This window comes from Geotrypetes seraphini, chromosome 10 (assembly GCF_902459505.1).
Source record: "Geotrypetes seraphini chromosome 10, aGeoSer1.1, whole genome shotgun sequence".
NCBI classification, from domain to species: domain Eukaryota; kingdom Metazoa; phylum Chordata; class Amphibia; order Gymnophiona; family Dermophiidae; genus Geotrypetes; species Geotrypetes seraphini.
Genome location: NC_047093.1, coordinates 56,302,277 through 56,323,031, shown reverse-complemented (window position 1 = coordinate 56,323,031; position 20,755 = coordinate 56,302,277). Strand labels below are relative to the sequence as shown.

The following is a 20,755-nucleotide window of genomic DNA, read 5'->3' as shown; positions in this document are numbered from 1 at the left end:
TGGTTGATCGCTAGAATAGTCTTCCACTTCAGGTTATTGAGGCCAGCAGCGTGCCTGATTTTAAGGCCAAATGGGATAGACACGTGGGATCTATTCACAGAGAAAGGTAGGGGAGGGTCATTGGGGTGGGCAGACTAGATGGGCCGTGGCCCTTATCTGCCGTCTATTTCTATGTTTCTATGTTATCTGCTTCAATAGCTTGTGGGCTTATAGGCAGAATATAGGAAATTTCAATAAATAGACCTATCTGATAAAGATTAAGCTATTGCCCATAGATAATTTTATCTCTTAGCCTTTGGCTAACTGGTAATGCAGGAGAAATGAGTCGGGATGATATTGGGGCCTTTTCATCGCTGTATGGTTCTGTTTTATCCTTTATGATCATTTGCTTTTCTTGTCATTTATCAAAACTTTAGTAAATATTAAAATGGGGTGGGAATCCTCCAAAGGTGGACCCACTGCATGTAACATGCAGGCTGAAGCTTCTTTTTGGACCCCTTTGTTTTCCTTACTCTGATTCTGGGGGTTTTTTTGAGTAGAGGATACAGGTACCCCTATTACTTGCTGTCAGGAGTGTGAGCTCTCTGTCCATGGAAATAGCAGGTCTGCTTTCCAAAGCTCATGCAAAGAAAATTGTATGGTTCCAGGTCATTGGTCCAAGATGTCATTTTAGATTTTGCTTCATAATGAAGGCAGTCGTGTGCATTTATTTATTTATTCATTCATTTTTCTGTACCATTCTCCCAGGGGAGCTCAGAATGGTTTACATGAATGTATTTTCCCTATCCCAGTGGGCTCACAATCTATATAATGTACCTGGGGCAAGGGAGGGATTGGGTGACCTGCCCAGGGTCACAGGGAACAGTGTGGTTTTGAACCCACAACATCAGGGTGCTGAGGTTATATATTTAAATACTGCGCCACATTTCCCCCCAAGAGAAGTGAGATCAAAAGTCCCAAAATAGAGTGGGACTTGCATGTTGGATCTCTTAGAGAGAGAAGGAGATAGTGGATGTTGTGTATGGGTAGGCTGGATGTGTCATTTGGCCTTTATCTGCCACCATGTTTTTATGTAATGTTACAAACCCAGAATTGGACTTTACCTTTCCCTACTGCTGCTATTAATCACTTCTATGATGCCACAAAATGTACACATCGCTATTCAGATATTTAAAGGCACAGTGCCTATTCAGGGCCAGCTCAGCCTATTGACCAGGTGAGGCACTAACCCAGCGCTTTCGTGATAAAAGGCATCCAGTGAGATCATCAAGTTTGCAGACGACACAAAGCTATGCCGGGCAATCAGATCGCAGAAGGATAGCGAGGAACTCCAGAGCGACTTGTGTCAGAGAAATGGGCGGAGAAATGGCAGATGAAGTTTAATGTGGAGAATTGCAAAGTAATGCACTTAGGCAGTAAGAATAAGGAACACGAATATAGAATGTCAGGTGCAATTCTGGGTAAGAGCGAACAAGAAAAGGACCTGGGTGTACTGATAGATAGGACCCTGAAACCGTCAGCACAATGTGCGGCAGCAACAAAGAAAGCAAATAGAATGTTGGGCATGATAAAGAAGGGAATCACGAGTAGATCGGAGAGGGTCATAATGCTGCTTGGAATACTGCGTCCAACATTGGTCTCCCAACCTAAAGAAGGATATAAAACTGCAGGAAGGGTGCAGAGACGAGCAACGAAGCTAGTAAAAGGTATGGAGAACCTGGAATACGAGGATCGACTTAAGAGACTGGGATTGTTCTCCCTTGAAAAAAGGAGACTGCGAGGGAATATGATCGAGACCTTCAAAATACTGAAAGGAATCGACAAAATAGAGCAGAAAAAAGTATTTACATTGTCCAATTTGACACGGACAAGAGGACACGGAATGAAGCTAAGGGGGGACAAGTTCAGGACAAATATCAGGAAGTTCTGCTTCACGCAGAGAGTGGTTGACACCTGGAATGCTCTCCCAGAGGAGGAGGTTATTGCGGAATCGACGGTCCTAGGATTCAAAAGCAAACTAGATGCACATCTCCTTACGAGAGGCATAGAAGGATATGGGTGACTAAAAATTACGCCAGGTGTACACCTGACAGGGCCTCCGCGTGTGCGGATCGCCAGACTTGATGGACCGAAGGTCTGATCCGGAGATGGCGCTTCTTATGTTCTTTGTTCAGACTCCTAGAGGACTGGATTATGGCACCTTTTATCACCAGTGCCTGATCAGCAGAAAGGGGGATTTGAGAGCAAGGTGCAGTTACTGGATCACAGGAGTGTGTGTGTGTGGGGTGGGGGGGGGGCAGAGAACAGGCACAGATACCAGATTGCGGGTGGGGTGAGGGTTCCTATGAAAAAGCTGGCTCAGGGCAGCACAATCCCTTAATCCAGCTCTGCCTCTGCCCCTGTTCCATAAAGCATCCAATTCCTAAGATACTTTTTTTTTTTTTTTATAAATGTTTACAATATTCAGAACAAGCAAAAACAAAACTCTTGCTCACGCAAATCAGGGAAAGATTTATAATATATAGGAAATCAAAGACAAACAACATTAAATAAGAAAAGTCCTAATAGATCAATACATTTCCCTGCTATTTAACCCTCCTTGTAGAAATGGTTAAATCAAGAAGGCTGTGTTCGGGGGAACCAGGATTTTAAGCTTTAATGGTGTCCTTGGAAAAAGTGAGTTTTTCAGCCAGGATTTGAATATGGTAAAAGGGAGCGTGAGGTACCAGCCATTCTGTGCCTGCAGACAGGTTAAAAGTGCAGAGTGTGGAGGGGGATGGAGAGATGGTGATTACAAAATGGTAAGGCTTGTATTAATGTTTTATGCCATTTGTGTTTTTAGTTTGTAACTGTAGTCTGAACACTTGCTTATAAGGTGAGAGCGAGATGCAAATTATCTTGCCTGATGAATGAAGTTTGGGAGGAGGAATTGTGTTATAGGAAAAGAAATAATGAAGCCTTGCAGAGTGAATGTGTGTATAAGTGAGCAGAGGAAGTGTGAACTGTGCGTGGATGGGAAGTTAATGCCCCAATTCTCCTGTGCTGCTTCAGCAGTATTGGGATCTGTGGGTAGTAGTGGTTTGAGCTACAGCCTCAGCTCCCTGATATTGTAGGTTCAAACCCCATGTGACCCTGGGCAAGTCACTTAATCCTCCACTGCCCCAGCTGATAGACAGAAAATGCTTGAAGTACCTGTATGTAAACCACTTTGATTGTGGTCGTAAAACTGCAAAAAGGTGGTATACAAATCCCATTCACCTTTCCCTAACACTCCTGATGGACTTGTCTTCTCCACTGCAAAGAGGGTGTCTGAGCCGGTGGCATTTCTGATGCTCTGAAAATCCACCCATGTACAGTACAGAACACATGCAGATTTAAGTTGGATGTTCAGATTGCATCCACAGCAAAGAAAGCCAGAGACTGGAAGCCAGAGTTGTCGATTGCTCTCCATCCTGCTATGAGAGCTCATTTTCTGCAACGAAATGTCAGGTGGCATAACCAAGTTGTAACCTAATAATTGTACAGGCACCTGGTTACTCTAGCGAGGAAGTGGTAGGTCTACACTCTTCCTCTTCTGAGGATAGTAGAACTTTTGCTTTCCATGCCAGGTCTGTCATTCTTTTCCTTTGTTTCTTCCTGTGCAAGCCTACAGGGAGCCCCGAGAGGAAGGGATACCCCAAGGATGCAGAGAGCTGCAATGCCAGCCTTATTCTGGTCTCAGTTTACAGAGAGAGGGCTGGCATCCGCCTCTGTGCTGGTTGCCGTGGGAACAGGTAACAGACTCTCTGGGACTCACCCTGGCTGTTTGCTCAGCACACACCTTACCTGAAAGCTGCCAGCAGCAACCCAGGTGTGCCTCTCTTTCCTGTTTTCCCTGTCATCTCACAGGCCCTGCTGGAGAAGGATGGCCTTGGTAATATAGGAATGACCACCAAATCCATCTCCTTTCCTCTGAATTCCTCTTTTTCTCTGTTGCCTGAACTCGGGGCTGAAAACTGACTGTGGGAAATGTCGGAGATGGGCAGGACCTGCATGGTGCTGGGATGTGGTGCTTTAGTTCATCGGGTTGAGCGGCCAAAGAGCTGACTGCTAGGCCCATTCTCACACCTTTAGTGGCCAAGGCTCGTGAGATGACGGAACACTGGGCAATGCTGGAGCTGTAGTAAGCATTATGCATACATTTCTGCAGGGCTGCCTCGGATTGCACTGCTGCTATAGTTAATGAAGAAAGAGGAATGTGTACCTTTGCTGACCTGGGGAGGGACAGGATCGGTTTGTATAACTGTATATGCCGTATGTGATTATGATAATGTCTGTGGTCTGTTTACAAATGCAGCCCTGAAATCTCACATTTAGAATGTAAGGTACAACTAATCCCTTAACGGATTATGGTAGTAATAATCTCTTACTTTGACATATGGCAAGTGACAGCTTTCTGGAGATTATAGACTGAATTTCCCAGGGCTGGGCACTGTGATGTCGTTCTTCGGAGGCTGCATCGGTCAAGGTTTTCAATTTCAGGCAATCTAATTATGCTTCAAACTCTGATGCTTTAAACAAGTTCTCTAGGTCTGCATAGAATCCAGAAACTCGATTATCCTTTGCCTAAGGATAGTTTGTCTACTGAACTCCTATTCCCTCTCCCCCCCCCCCCAACACCAAAGGACTCTCTTCCTTTCTTCAGTACTGCACAGGTGTGGTGCAGTTAAGGCCACTGGTCCCTCAAAAAAGTGTTAAAGCCCTGGGTGAGCAGCTTTTGCTAAGTTATTACTGGGATCTGAAAAGTGAGCTGTGTTCACAGTGGCTATGTGTGATTTTTTTCAGAGCTCCACGCAGGAGATTGGAGAAGAGGTGGAAGAAGGCGTGATCTATAGCATATCACTGCGCAAAGTACAGCTCCACCACACAGCCAATAAGGGACAGAGATGGCTGGGGGTGAGTAAGTAGGTTACCATGTTCCCTAGACGCTAGGGTGTGTGACTGGTATTGGTAGAATCATTTCGTAGCCCATGTAGAAAAATTCTCCCTGGTAGTCTAGTGGCCTCCTCCCTCTTCCCAACTCAACCAGATCCTAATCCTCATCCTCCCACAGCAAAGCTTAAAAATACCTGGTCGTCAAGTGCTTCCCCCCAAAAAAAAAAACAAAACCCCAAAAAACAAACTCCTCAATGGGGCCTGCCTGTATGGTAAACTAGCATCACCTGGTGAAACCAAGAATGCACAGTGAGGGACAGGATTGCCACCATTTTGAAGATACCTGCTCGCTCTTGCCTCCTGCATAGCTATTGCTCCTGCCTTCAGGCATGAGGGTCATGGAGGCTTGAAAAGAGGGTCAAGGGGTTAAAGGGTGCCACTAGACACCATGGTGGGTTCTTTTAACATGCTGTGGTGAGCAGATTTGGGTGGGGGACAGGAAGGGGTCCTATTAGACCACCAAGGATTTGGGGGCAAATTTGGTGGGGGAAGGTACTATTAGGTTTTTTTAAGCTTTACTTTGTGGGGAAGGGAGGGATTGGGTTGGGTCGGGAAGAGTGTAGGAGGCCGCTGGACTACCAGTGACAGGGGCCATGCAGAAATCCAAGTCAGGGTACCGGCAGTTTGGTGTTTTTTTTGGTTTTGTTCAGTGTCATCCTTCCTGTCAGTTCCTGAGCCAATCAAAGGTGACATTTAGCAGTGAGCTATGGATTACTGCTGTGATTTTAAGGTAATGAGACTTGTATACCACTTTTTGTAGTTAACACATTCAAAGTGGTGGGCAATGGAAGACTAAGTGACTTGCCCAGGATCCCATAACCTTAGGGTGCTGAGGCAACAATTCTACCACTAGGCCACTCCTCACCTTTAACACAATAGTAATTTGCATGTTCATTGATTTTAGCACGCCTTAGTACTTTTTTTTGTAATTTACAGGGAGGCTTTCTGCTCGAGCTCAAGTATACCACCATCCACATATACTCCTTTGCTTCCCTACTCTTTGTTTAGGGTGACCTGTAAAATGAGCACAGGACAATTGCGCTCCGACAAAAGCACCCCAACAATTGTGTGCAGGGACAAGGATGTGCAGGACAATTGTGGCACTGGATTCCTCTTTTTTTGAGGGGGTGAGGAGACCCCCTCCCCCCACCACACTTTAAAAATTCACTTGCTATCTAGTGTTAGGGTAAGGTGTATATCATGATTATGGGAACTCTAATCATGATATAAACCTTACCCTAACACGAAGGCCCTGATTTGCTGACACTCCTCAGGCCCCGTCCCTTGGGAGGGGCTTGAGGCACCTGAAGCCCCTCCCAAGGGACGGGGCCTGAGGAGTCGTCCTGCACGCAATTGTCCCTGCACGCAATTGTCGGAGCGCTTTTGTCGGAGCGCAATTGTCCTGCGCTCATTTTTCGGTGTACCTTGTTTAGAGATGGTAGCTACATGTTCTGGAAGGAGAAGACAAATATTTTTTTCTTGCATGGTCAAGTGTTAGAAACAAATAAAACTGTTGTCAGTACACCTAAGTCTCACTTTTTCCAGCTCTGTCTATACCTCAGTCTGCTCTACAGCACCCCCTGCTAGTCCAGCACGAGACCACTATGCAGCTCCGTCGGTGCACCTCAGTAGACCCTATTGTCTTAAAAGAAGCCAGAAGAGGGAATTAACTTCCACTCTGAAAACATTTGGAAAAGGGATTATAAATGAAATGTCTTCCAGGAGCTGTGCATGGTGAGATCTCCTGTCTCTGAAATCAATTCTTTCCCACAACAGCTTAAAAGAGGTACAGAAGCAGCCTTTTTAAAAAAAAAAAAAATCTATGTCCTGTTCTGTGCTGGAACCTTTTGTTAGACAAATGCTGAGCCCTGGAGACAAAGTCAGGATAAAGAGGAGACAGGGAAGGGAAACTTCTGCAAATGTATTTTCCATTTCTGCTGTTTTGTCTGCCTTTATCATGTGATGGCAGCTGTGGAGCCTTAGGACCTGCTTAAGTAGATTTCAACAGGAGCAGAGACAGAAGAAAAGTGGAAGGCATGATTACTAGATGGTCCATGTTCAATCTCCAGTGCTGGCTTTGAGTTGACCTTCTTAGGCCATCTTGAAGGAGCTGCGCAGGGTGGTGAACTCCTGAAACTGTTTTTCTACTAGTGCTATTTTTACAGATACGTGTCTAATGTCCCTTGTTCTGTGCACAGCTGGGCTTATGATAATATTCAACCCTTTATTCACCAAAGCGTAATTGCCAGTTCCTGATAGGGCAGCCTTGCAGAGTGTGAGTCCAAATGTAGGCCCTTGCTAAAAAAAATAAATAAAAAATTACTGGCATGAAATGATCTTTGCTGCTGCATCAGTTTGTTTATTTTTTTCGGTTTGTCTTGTTTCCTTTTTTTGTTTTACTATTGTGACCACGAAGGCGTGCGTGGTTTAGTGAAAGGGAAAGAGCTGGGATGGGTGCCTTGAGCTGGAAGCAGCTGTTCCAAATCTGGCTGACCTCCCAGTTCTTATTTTCATTGCGCTTTCTCTCTCTCTCTTCCTCCCCTCCCTTTTTTTTCCCCCCCTTGCTTCCTCTTTAATTATTGGAATAAATATTTGCATTGGGAGCATTCACTGTTCAGGGAGAGGAGACACTTGTATAGATGAGATGCAATCAAGGGCTGGTAGAGGTGGAGGGCGGGAAGGAGTGTTGAACGCATGAAGCTGCCCCTCTCCCCATGGGACTGATAGGAATTTCTTCACTTTTTGGACAGGAAAGGAAAGTAATTTAAACACATATGTGTGTTTCTCCTAGGCAGGCTATTATTTAAAGGGGAGGGGGTAGGCAGAGGGAGTGGTGATGAAAGGGTGGGATTGGAGTGCTGGTCGCCTACTCTCCCATAGGGTTACCAGATTTTTACTGGACAGAAAAGAAGACCCGTGGCCCTGCCCCATTCTACCCACAACCCTGGCCCCACACAAACCTCATCTCTTTGGGCTGCGCTGGAGGGCATCGGCACATGTGCAGATGTGACATGGTGATGTTGCACACATGCGCGCATGCGGGCGACATCGCCGCGTTGCCTCCGCCCATGCGCAGATGCCCTCCAGCTGCGGCCCCCGAGCGCAAAGCTTTTCAAAACCTGGACAAAGTGCCAGGTTTTGAAATGCCATCCGGACGTTTGGACAATCCTCTAAAAAGAGGACGTGTCCGGGTAAATCCAGACGTTTGGTAACCCTACCATCACAGATGCTTTGGGATCGTTATCTGATGCCCATATGAAGAACACAGCTTGAATGCACGGATTCTGGGTTGGTATGATTGATAATGTAGAGGGGCTGCTATCCTCGTCAAAGAGGAGCTGCTACTTTTCTCAGGTGGATAGTCATGGTTGCTCTGAAAAGCATTCTCTCAATTGGTTGGAGGTGGAAGCTCCTGATTTTTCCCTTTGGAGGTGCCATCTGATTACATTACTGATGTGGGAAAGAAGAGACATTTTGGATTTTTCTTCCTTACCTGGGCGCTCTTTCCAGCGAATCTGGGAGCCCTTCTGGAATACCATGACTCCCTTAGCTCGGAGTCGCCTCTTGAACTGCTGATCTAATCTAATCTAATCTAAACCTTAAGTTTATATACCGCATCATCTCCATGAGAATGGAGCTCGACACGGTTTACAAGAACTTAAAATAGTGGGTAGAGAAGAAGAAAAAGGATTACATGAACTTATGTGTAGAAGGGGGGAGAGAAAGGGGGGAAGGATAGAGCTACAATTTGCTGAAAAGCCAGGTTTTCAGTTGTTTGCGGAATAACTGAAGGGAGCTCAGGTTCCGCAGCGGGGTGGTGAGGTCGTTCCAAAGACCTGTGATTTTGAAGAGAAGGGATTTTCCCAGTTTGCCTGAATAGTGGATGCCGCGTGGAGAGGGGAAGGCTAGTTTAAGCCTTTGGGCAGTTCTGGAGGAGTCGGGACTGGAGTAGTTGAAAGACAGTGGGATAAGAGGAGGCAGGATTCCGTGAATGATCTTGAAAGCCAGGCAGGAACATTTGAAATGGATTCTGGAGATTATTGGGAGCCAATGAAGTTTGGCAAGGAGTGGGGAGGCATGGTCAGACTTGCGTTTTGAGAAGATCATTCCTTTGGTTTCCCATGAGTTCTTGTGTGTAATTTAGCTTACGTTTTCCATTATAGTTATCAGCTTGAAGGAGGACTGGGGGGGTAGGAGGGGTTGGGGGGTTGAATTGGGTGGGGTTATTTTGTGTTTGTTGAAACTTGAGCTCCTCTGTATAAGGTTGTGATTTCTGTATTTCCTTCATGTTGAGCTCAATACAAACTATTTGGCAATAATTTAGAGGGGCCTGAGTGTCCAGTTGGAACCCACCCTGGCCTTACTTTCATTTCTGAGTGTGTGGAGTCATGGGCTGTCATGCCAGCCACCTCTGTGTCCTAGCCTTTGCATCTAGAGTCCATGACTGGCAGCTGCAGGCTATAGTTCCTCTGCTGACGGAAATCTGCACACATTGCTGTGGGCATAAGAAGCAGCTCTGGCCCATTACTTTTAGGGGGTGTGGATAAATTTTGATGTCTCTCTAGACATGCTGATAGTTGTGAACCTTTTGGACATCAAAGCTCCTTCACCAAGGCCTGCACGGTCTGTGTTCCATATATGGTGATTCAGTGTAGGATGAATTGGGGTGGGCATCAATATGAAACAAGAGGATGTTACTGGCCAGACTTTACGGTAGATATCCTGCAAACAACAGGATGGTTGGATAGGCTGGAGTGAGCTTGGGTGGCAACTTCAGCATTTGGAACCTAGGACAATACCAGACTTTACAGTCTACAGCCCAGAAATATAAAGAAGAGACAAGTTAATCTAATCATGTATTTTTTAATGAGTATAACTTACGGGCAGACTGGATGGACCATCATTTACTATGTTACTATATAACTTCTGATCCCCAAGGGTATCTTGCATAACCTCAGTGCCAGATTCTATTCTCCTGGAACTTCGATGATTATCAATAATTTCTCTGCCCTTCCCCTTTTTTTGTTTTTTCAGCTCGAGACGGAATCTGCCTTAAGTCTGTATGAGACGTGTAAAGTGCGCACGATAAAGGCGGGAACGTTGGAGAAGCTAGTGGAATATCTGGTCTCGGCCTTCAAGGGCAATGACTCTACCTATGTCACCATCTTTCTGTGCACGTACCGAGCCTTTGCCAGTACCAAACAAGTCCTAGACCTGCTGCTTAACAGGTGAGGGTTGTTGGACAGGATGGTGGGTGACAACTCTGGGGTCCATGGCTCACTAGAGGCCCAGGTTGAAGATGGCAGCACCACAAGAGGGATTTTTGTGGTGGAAAAGGACTTGCGAATCAGGGGATCTTGGTACAAGGCTTGGTGAATAGAATAAGAAAGCATTTCTTCAGTGATTTTATGGAACAGTTTCTAAGGGAAGGGGCAAAAACTGAGAAACTCAGACAGAAGATCCTGGGGGTAAAACCAGTGACAATGTAGGGCAGTTTAGTGAAGAAGCTCACACTGCACCAGTAACACCAAACTGTACTAACTTAGCGTTGTCCTGATAAATGATCCTTTTAGTATACAAACTCTGTGAATATCTGATGATGGAGTGGTACATCCTCCTGACCATGCCCCTAGCTGGATTTCTCTCTGCCTCTGAATTAAGATACTATCTCGGTGCTAGGAGGAAGCCCTGTAGCTCTGCCTTGTGCACTCTGATTTTAAAGTGGGACTTCAGTGGGCAGCATGTGTGAAACGAGGAGCTTCAGGTTCCAAACCTGCTGATTACTCCCATCTTCTTCCCTGTCTTTAGTAAAATAAAAAAAAGAGAGATTCCAGGCAAAGAGAATCAGAGCTGCTTCTGAGCCCTCGTGCTCAGCTCATGCTGTGGCGCTGATTACCAGCTCCTTTCCTATTTCAGCAGATACTGGCTTTGAGCGACACCCATTGATTTAAGTCATTTTTAAAAAATCTCAATCCCTTCCCTCCCCCTCCAGTCGCATCATTGGTTTACCCCAATTCCTCTGAGCCAGAGACTCCTTACTCTGTGCACATGGTTGCAGCAAGCTGTGGCCAGGAATGCGAACCCATAACCTCTCTGACCTCCAGCCAGTTTTAGCGGGCAAGAGACCTTCCCTATCATTCTCTTTGTAACCCTTGTGTGTCTCGGCAGATACGGCAGACTCCACACCCAGGTGAACGGGGACCACTCCCGGCATGTGGTAGACGACAGACTGGAATTAAAGAAGTGAGTGGAACCTTTTGATGTTTGATCATAAATTGAGTTCTGGTTCTAATGGCCGGAGCTCGGTGCCCTGTATCCTGGTTTCTGAATATGGCAGGGCACTGTTCGTTTTTCTGTCACCTGCTTTGCAGGCAGCTATTGCTCAGGGTTCCCTTTGTTGGCTGCTGTCTGACTGGAGGCTTTCTCTCTTAGCACGATCTCTTCTATCCTGGGAGCATGGCTGGACCAGTATTCGGAAGACTTCCGCAGACCCCCCGAGTTCCTGTGCCTGAAGCAGCTCATCTCTTATGTACGCCACAACATCCCTGGCTCTGATTTGGAGCGACGGGCCTGTAATCTTCTGGTGCAATTCCAGCGGCAGCAGAACAGTGAGGATGATAAGGAAGGTAAGAGTCGCAGAATAACCTCAGGGCAATTAGAAATCTTGGAGGGGGGAGGAGGCAAATGAACACACTCACACTGTTGGGGGATTAGGAGAAGGTTATCCATCTTCCTTGTACTGGATTGCAAGATCGGAGCCTTGCTGATGAGAGGTTTATGAGAGCCTCGCATAAATGCTTCTGATATGTAAAATGCGGATTTCTGAGTGAAATGAACTGCTCTGGGATGAGGATGAGGAGCTCAAGATTGTCTCTGGACATTTAGAAATGTGCATTTTTGTACATAAGTAGACTTTTCAGCACTATAGAAATGATAAATAGTAATAGTAGCAATAAGTGGTGATAATTAAGTGCTAGCATTGGAGCACAGTGTGTATAGCAGTACAGCTCTTCCCCCATATTTGTGGTTTTGGGATTTGCAAATTTGGTTATTCACTGGTCTAAACAAGCCTCCTGCCTCCACCACTTACCTTTTAAAGCCCTGGTTGTGTAGTGGTGAAGCGGGGCAGGAGTGATATTCTTATGCTCCTGCCCTATGCAAATCCGCTATTAAAAATGGCTGCCTCAAGTTCCTGCATCAGTCTTGTGAGTTCCCGCTGTCTCGTGAGACCAGTGCAGGAACTCGAGGCAGCCATTTTATGTAGGAAGATCGCCCTCTACCCCACTTTACCGCTAGACCACTAGGGCTTTAAAGGTAAGCTGTGGAGGGGTCTGGGAGGCAGGAGGGAGCCAGGGTGGGGACCCTAAAGTTATTCGCAAGTTTTTTAATACAGTATTTGCGGGGAGCTGTGCCCCTAACCCCTGTAAATATGAAGGGAGACCTGTAATTGTCCTTTGATTATTATCACTGGGCAAAATTATCCACAGAGATTTCTGCCGCCTTTTTTTTTTTTTTTTTTTTTTTTTGTCTGTGGATAATTTTCCCATGAGAAACGCAGTTTGGATTATAAAAGAATTCAAGAGTGAGTAGACGGCAGATTAAGCATCACAGAATGCCTCCAAGCAGTATGGGCAAAGATACTCCATGCTGTAGGACTGTGTGTTGCAAACTTTTTAAGCTGCTGGCACACTAATCTCAGGGCTGCGGCTGGAGAGCAGCCGGAAAGCGTGACATCATCACGTCGATATCCGCGCTTGCACGGATGTCTTCCACGGCCCTGAGCTTCCTATTATCGCTGGGGGTAGAGGGGGTGCTGCAGAAGGACAGGTGAGGAGAAGGAGCAGATGCGCCGGCGAGGAGGAAAGGCACAGGCACTAGTTGACTGTCTACAGGACGTGCCTCTCACAGTGAGAGGCATGTCCTGTAAGCAGCCAGCTCCAGGGTCTCTCCTCCTTGCCAGCATATCGGGGCACCTGGAATCCGCACACAGTTTGCAAGACACTGCTGTGGGCAGTTTTCATTACAGTACTTTCTCACCTAGGTAAAAAGGTCCCAACTGAGGGGAGTAAAGTATTGCAACAAGTTACTTGCAGCTGATGGTGGTAGTCTGTGTCGCTGGAGGATTTTAAGAGTAGATTAGAGCTCTCCCTGGGTTTCTTTCAGTACTGAGGATCCAACTAGAGGCTAGGATGGACTGAAAGGGGCTCGAGGTATTTTGTCTTTGAGGGAGAGGTCTTTAATAATAGACCTGTGTGAGGCTGGGGCACTAAGCCAAGAATTTTGGATTTCTGAGCAAGCCCAGATTTTCTGCCCCTCTCTTGCAGTGATTGACCATTCCAGCTGCACTTTTCGGCTGCTGGAGGAGAATGGCGTGGGTGAGGGGAAGGCAGAATTCCTCTCCTTCTCTTCAGAAATGGTGGCAGAACAGTTGACAGTGATGGATGCGGTGAGTGTATGCAGCCAGCTCCTCCCTGTCCTCACCTTTCACCAGGACTTGGGTCATTTATTTGTCAAATCACTGCTTTTCTTTCCTCACCGATTTTGGTTTTCTGCTGCTAATTTTCTGCTTATGCTAGTTTCCAGTTCCAGCAAGAAAGAGAATTGCATAAGCAAACGCTCTGCTGTAAATGATTCATTAACAAGTTCTTTTCAGGTTCTGAATTTTAGACCTGGTCTCATTGTCAGCTACAGAACATGAATAGATGCTAAGGCTTCGATTCTATGCTCAAATAATTTTTATTGAGCTAAAGAAAGGAAAAACAAAGCTTCAACAAACACATATGTCCGTTACATAGCTCAACTTTTAACAAACCAAAAAGAAACCAGGCTTCAATTCTATGGTGGGTGGCTAAGGAAATGGTGCTTTCCGCATGTTGATCAAATTCAGGCACCGTTTGTAGAATTATGCCTAAATTGAGTTAGGCACCAGTAGGCGTCCACAACTTAGGTGCCGATATATTAGGCCAGGGTTTTCCTGGCCTAAAATACCAGTGCCTAACACTTTCCATGCTCAAACTCTGCCCCTAGCCATGCCTACTTTTCATATAGGTGCCACTAGGCGCCTTGCCGATTTTGGTGTGGAACTTAATTGGGTTTTTAATCGGCTTTTTTTTTATGCTTAAATCTTTTATTAATTTTCAATTTAAATTCCAAGTATTACACTTGTACAGAGAGCAATAATAGAATAGATATCAGATACAATCCAAATATAACTCATAGATTAACAAATATACTATTTATGCTCAAGTCCTCAAATTAAGATCCAAGAGTTAAAGAAAAATGGCGAAATAATAAAGAAAAAATAATAATAATACATAAGAAACTGAGAGCTATAGCAGTGAAGTGAGGTCATCAATAACCAAGTTATAGGGCTCAAAGATTATTTGCATTTAGACGAGACATTGCCACGAAATTTGTCAATTGAGATGGTTCAAAAAACATATATTTGAAAGTACGGTAACACACAATACATTTACACGGATGTCTCAAATAAAAAGTTGCCCCCAGAGATAAAACCCCAGGTTTCAAAAGAAGAAAATCACGGCGGCGCCTTTGCGTCTCCCGTGCCAAATCTGGAAACATTTGTATTTTGTGACCAAGAAAACTTTTTTGTCTATTTTTAAAGTAAAGTTTTAACAACCATGTTTTATCAATTGGCAAAGCTAAGGTAATAATCATAGTAGCTGATGATGCTTAATCCTTCTCAGATGTCTCTAAAATTTGTGAGATGTTTTTAATCGGCTTTTAATGGCATTTTCAAATATTGCGCCAATTAAAAAATTTTGAGTTCCGCACCGAAATCGGCTAGCCTAGGCACCGTTTTATGGAATCAGGCCCTAAATGTTTCTCTCGAACAACGGCGGTAAGACTGTGGCATTCTCTTTCTTTGCAGGACCTCTTTAAGAAAGTGGTTCCCTATCATTGCTTGGGCTGCATCTGGTCCCAGCGGGACAAGAAGGGTAAAGAGCACCTAGCACCTACCATCCGTGCCACTGTCTCGCAGTTCAACAGTGTCACCAATTGTGTCATCGCTACGTGCCTTGGTGACAGGGCCCTGAAACCCCAACAGAGGGCAAAGGTGGTGGAGCGATGGATTGACATTGCACGGGTAAGGAGATTCCTATTTCCCTGAGAACCTTAATTTGATGATCTCTTCCCCCTCAAACACCCAACCTGCCAGCTGTGGATCTCTCTCACAGTCTAAAGGCTCTAATGTGATTGAAAAGGAGATCACAAGCTAGGGCAGTTGAGCCACCCCTGCTATTGTTAAGTTTGAGATCTAGGCACTTGGGATCTGGGTTGGTCACTGTTGGAAACAGGATACTGGGCTTGAAGGACCTTTAGTCTGTCCTAGTATGGCAATTCTTAGGTTCTTATGTGAGCCAAGTATAGGACAATCAAGTCACTGTGACATCACTGATGAGGTTGTCTCTTAGGCACTGGTGGAATGAGGCATTATGACATCACAATCTCAGCTCTGGAATGGGTTTCTGTGGGTTGGCCACTGTTGGAAACAGGATACTGGGCTTGATGGACCTTTAGTCTGGAAATTCTTAGGTTCTTATATGATTCATGTCCCTGCTGCTTTAGGGAAATCTTGGGTCCAAAACCCCAGATGGCAACTGGATGAGAACTAGACCACACAGTCCTAGTAACATTGTAAGATCATGCAAGAGTAAGTTTGAATGGAACAGGGAAAATCCAGGAGAGCTAAACCGAAGCATTCCCGTATTTTGTCTTAAGTGCACTCCACTTTCTCAGGAGAGCACGCGTGTGTCAGCAGAGGTAGGGATATGAGTGCACATGACAGAAAAGGTCACATTGTTTGTATATTGCTTTCTGAGCATTCTTCGGTTGGTGACTCACTCTTTTTGTGGTTTCTGCTTAGGAGTGTCGGATGCTGAAGAATTTCTCCTCTCTGCGTGCCATCCTTTCCGCCCTGCAATGTAATGCCATTCACCGGCTCAAGAAAACCTGGGATGAGGTGTCCAGGTAGTTAACTGCTCCTACTCCAGATCATCCCTCCCCCCCCCACCATCTCCTTCTTCACTCTTTCCTCTCTGTATCCCATAAGCTAGGGATCAGCTCCAGAGCTGAAGAATGTGGCCGGCTTACAGCCACTGCAGAGGTAACTAAGCACAGCTGAACATGCAACTGATTTATTAGGTGCCAACCTGCAAGACAAGCTGCATGCCATTTAAGTAGCCACACCAAGTGGAGACGGTGGCGTAGTAAGGGGGAGGCAGAGAGGAGGATGGGTGCTGGTGCCCTCTCACAACTGCGTGTGTGCCCCCCTTCCCCGTACCTCTTTAATGTTCTTGGCCCTAGGAAGGGACGGCAGAGGAAGAGTCGACGCTGGCGTGAGCAGCAGTTTAGGGCTGCTGCTTGCGCCGGAAATGTTAGAAGTATGGGGGAAGGGAAGGGGCACGCACGCATGGCAGGAAGGGGGTGGGGAAGGAGCGAATGGGGGTGGGGGCGAAGAAAAGGGTGGGGGAGGGGGTGCCTCTCATCCTCACTGCGCCACTGGAGAGGAGAGGCGAGGCCTCTTGAGACAGGGGACAAGAGTCATGAATTTGAGATACCACCAAAGCGGTTTACATTTATTATATACAGGTAACTTTCTGTGTCCCTAGTGGGTTCACAATCTTGTTTTTGTACCTGGGGTAACGGAAAGTTACGGGACTTGCCTGGAGTCACAAGGAGCTGCAGTGGGAATCGAACCCAATTCCCCAGGTTCTCAGTCCACTGCACTAACCATTAAACTACTCTACTCACCAGTGTATGGTTTATCATGATATAAGGTAGTACAAGCTGGCTCTGGGGCTCACTTACGTTGCAAATCTGAGTAGTGGGCTCAGCTGCAAACTAGCCATCAGCAGACGTTCACACATACTTGATGGAGAGATGTCATGTTGTTAAGATTTACTGCACAAAGGCAAGTTGCTTCTCCTATGTACTCCCCACGCCACGTACCCAGGTAATTAGCTACAATTTCCTTCTGTTTTGAATAGGGAGAGTTTCCGGATCTTCATGGAGTTATCGGAAATATTTTCAGATGAAAACAACCATTCCCTGAGCCGGGAGCTGCTTATTAAGGTAGGGGGAACTCCTCAGAGCCCTAAGTGGGCAGGGTACTGGTAAAAGCCAGGCACTGCCTGGCATATACAGCCTGTTACGAGCACACAGCAAACTGCCTCATGCTGTGCCCTAACCTGCCTATGCTTGGCAGATGCATTGACTTTTTAAAGGTGGTGATTCTGGAAATTATGACTTCTCTTCTTCCCGACATTGCTTTAGGTGAAATAAAATGTTAGCACTGAGAGGGTGGGGAAGGTGGAAGGGGAGTGTTATCAGCCTAAGGGTTCAACATACAAACCTGGGAGGGACCTGGTAATGGTGAGGGATTCCCCTGTGGGAGTCCCAGATAAGACAAACACCCCAGGAGCGGGAGGGATGCGTCAGCACAGAGGAATTCCTTACTCTGTTATCTCTTACTTCTAAGTTCGTTCTGCATGACACAGCTAAGGTTAGACAGAAAACCTGAACCAGATTTTCGTGCTTATTTTGAATGAATTGAAACAGTTGCTAGTACTCCTACTAATTTCTATAGACACCATGGTTTTTGTTGTAAAGGGGCTTCCACCAGGCACTGAATCTAGGGGTGTGAAAACTTTTTATGCAGTCAAGACGTTTAGGCTCCTTTGTCAAATAGTAACTAAGGCCCAGATTCACTAAAGATAGGGAGTCAATCGCTGTTGACCGATTCCTGGCCGATTTTAAAACAGCAATTGATTCACTATCTTCTTTGCATGCAAATCATTTGCATGCAAACTCCCAACTCAAAGCGATTGAGTCGGGGCAGAGCCCTGACAGTAGTGACAGAAAAAGCAGCCTCCTGTTACTGTTGTCAGGGCTTCTGCCGGCTTAAATTTTTTTTTTTTAAATCGGGCAGATATTTTGCATGTATTACTCCTTAAAGAAGTCCCTGATTAGCTGAGGCACCTCAGGCCCATCCCAAGGGAGGAACCTGAGGCGCCTGAGCCAATCAGGGCCATAGGCCCCTCCCTGTGCTGGAGCCATAGGAGCAGGGTAGTGAGCACCCCTCCTGCTCCCTTATGGGGAGGGGAGAATGGAACGGGGAGGGGTGTCTGGTAGCAGGAGGGAGTCGTCGTCCCTACTGCCATTTTTGGGGTTTTTTTGCGTGGAGAGTTGGCCCGATGGCAGGAGGGCGTGGGAATCCCTCATGCCATAATTTTGAAGCTACGACGGCAGTGGGCATTGGCACGAGGGGGAGGCATTTTTTTGGGTTCAGGGAGGGGGGGCACTTTTGTCAGGTTAAAACCACAAGCTCGCAATGCGCTTTTTGCGAGCCTGTGGTTTTAAAGATATTTTACAGTTTTATTTTTTATTTTGATGGTTGTTTTATATGGGGTTGTAAGGGCAGAAGAGGGCAGGAGAGTCGGCAAGGATAGTAAGCGACAGGTCCTCAGCATTGCTTCACTTCAGATCGGCAAACCCAATCAGTCTTTCTTTTTCTGCTTAGTGAATTTTGATGGCTTTCTATTTTTGCATTGAAATAAACACTTTCACCAAAGCAATATGATGGATGTCACAAAAATCAGTGCTGCTGCGGTTTCAATAAAGGAAGTTTCAAATGAATGGAGGAAAAAGCCTCAGACTGGAACCCTTCCACCACCACAATGGTGGTCCAAGGTGGTTGGGCGAACACCTCACTGGCAAAAAAACCTCCAAACTGACTCCCAATAATTGTAAACTTAAAGCAGGGCTCATGATCATGAGATGCGGTTTGCGTCCAGTTTAAAGTTTGATCGGATCGCTTTACACCCTGAGGCAGCAGATATGTGAAACGCTGGCCATCGTTGGTGTACCGATCAACCGACTAGATAAGTGGATATTTCCTCTATCTTTTTGCACAATACAGCCCTGCTTTAAGTTTACAATTATTGGGAGTCAGTTTGGAGGTTTTTTTGCCAGTGAGGTGTTCGCCCAACCACCTTGGACCACCACTGTGGTGGTGGAAGGGTTCCAGTCTGAGGCTTTTTCCTCCATTCATTTGAAACTTCCTTTATTGAAACCGCAGCAGCACTGATTTTTGTGACATCCATCATATTGCTTTGGTGAAAGTGTTTATTTCAACGTTATTGACTTTTCACATATCCGAGTTGTTTTTTCTATTTTTGCATGCCATTTCCCCTCATTTGCATGGGTGGATCGGATCGGGTAGGAGATTTGATCACCAGCAGTTTAGTGAATCGGGTCGGGGGGGGACGATTGCAAAACCAGTAAAACTGGTTTTGCAATCATTGGAACAGGATCGGAGGGTTTAGTGAATCTAGCCCTAAGAATATTCCTATAAAGGATCTCTACTGGGAAAATGAGATGTGGAATCTGGGGGGATCAGGTTTGCTGTAAATGCTTACCTGAAGCAGTAACGATGACTTGTTACGATGAAATGTTAGAGTCAGAAACAGGATCTGAATGATGGCTTTTCTGGTTCATAGCCCATTGCTCCAACCACTAGGTCACTCCCCTCCCAATAGCAGGTATACATTAAGACTGCCAGTGTGGTGACCACATTTTCTGTTTGTTTAGTGCTGCTAGATATATGGATAATGGCACTGGATATACAGTATAATCCCGTTATAACGGACTTCAAGGGACCTGGAAAAACAGTCCGTTATATCCAGAGTCAATTATATCCAGAGTTGCATTTTTTAAAAACTTTATTTAGGGCAACTTGAAACAATGTAAATCGATGAACAGTAGACACTGCATAAGCATATCAGCAACATCAATAACAAAACTTGGCAAAATATTGGTATGGCACTAAATGATTGCAAACCAGAATACTGTACCGGAAAGAAAAATACTCTTTCATTTTTTTTCTGGGCTGCATTTTGATGCTATATCACCGGCATGCCATATGCCTTGTAGGTGGAGCCTGCATGTCCATTATAGCCGAATAAAACTACAGCTAAAAGCGGCTCTGGGGACCAAAATAGTTGTCCGGTATATCCGGAAGTCCGTTATATGTGAGTCTGCTATATCCGATGATTTTCTGTATGTTTATAATGGCGCTCGGCCGGGACCAGCGGACTTTGACCGCTATATGCGAGGTTCCATTATAAATGAGTCCGGTATAACGGGATTAAACTGTACAGATTGTTAAACGTCATTTGTTCCAGTCACCCTGCAGACTGAAAATTAGGTCCAATATGTAATGGGAGATAGCTTAGAAAAGTGCATGGGCTAAGGCTGCTCTCTGGTGGTGCTGTACCAGTACTGCATACAGCCAGAACATGAATACTGTTATTTCATAAACCCCAGGAAATTATTGCTTTCCTTGGGTTTTTGCATTTCAGAACTCATGTGGACAAGTGAAGGGTAGCAGTTGTTTGCTAGTAGCTCTTTAAATCAGCCTTCTCTGTTCTTTTTCTTTCAGGACCTAGAATCCCCTTAGTTAAAAGAGAATAGAGAGAGGCTTTATAATTCAAAATACATTGGACTGGGACACTTCTAAGCACCCCTCACGCTGACCTGCATTACCTTCTTGTGTTTTCTACCCAGGAAGGGACTTCCAAATTCGCAACCCTGGAAATCAACCCAAAGCGGGTGCAGAAACGGCAGCAACAGCAGCGGGAAATGGTAGGTAGGGAAATGGGTGTGACTTGGGCAGACTGGAACCACCAATGCTAATCCAATGTTGAAATATGCAGAGATCAGTGCCATCCATTATGTTGGGGTTTCCCCCCTAATTTTG

The 20,755-nt window shown here is 45.7% G+C and overlaps 1 protein-coding gene across 4 annotated transcripts in view; it reads left to right on the top strand.

Moving 5' to 3' along the window:
- RALGDS (ral guanine nucleotide dissociation stimulator) overlaps positions 1 to 20,755 on the top strand; it is a 162,552-nt gene that overhangs the window by 125,718 nt on the left and 16,079 nt on the right. For all 4 annotated transcript variants that reach the window (XM_033961119.1, XM_033961118.1, XM_033961117.1 and 1 more), the window contains exons 2-10: positions 4,825 to 4,935; positions 10,009 to 10,202; positions 11,143 to 11,217; positions 11,407 to 11,600; positions 13,299 to 13,420; positions 14,867 to 15,082; positions 15,863 to 15,966; positions 16,986 to 17,070; positions 20,563 to 20,640. In XM_033961119.1, coding sequence (XP_033817010.1) covers positions 4,825 to 4,935; positions 10,009 to 10,202; positions 11,143 to 11,217; positions 11,407 to 11,600; positions 13,299 to 13,420; positions 14,867 to 15,082; positions 15,863 to 15,966; positions 16,986 to 17,070; positions 20,563 to 20,640 — 1,179 coding nt within the window. The remainder of the gene's footprint in view (positions 1 to 4,824; positions 4,936 to 10,008; positions 10,203 to 11,142; positions 11,218 to 11,406; positions 11,601 to 13,298; positions 13,421 to 14,866; positions 15,083 to 15,862; positions 15,967 to 16,985; positions 17,071 to 20,562; positions 20,641 to 20,755) is intronic.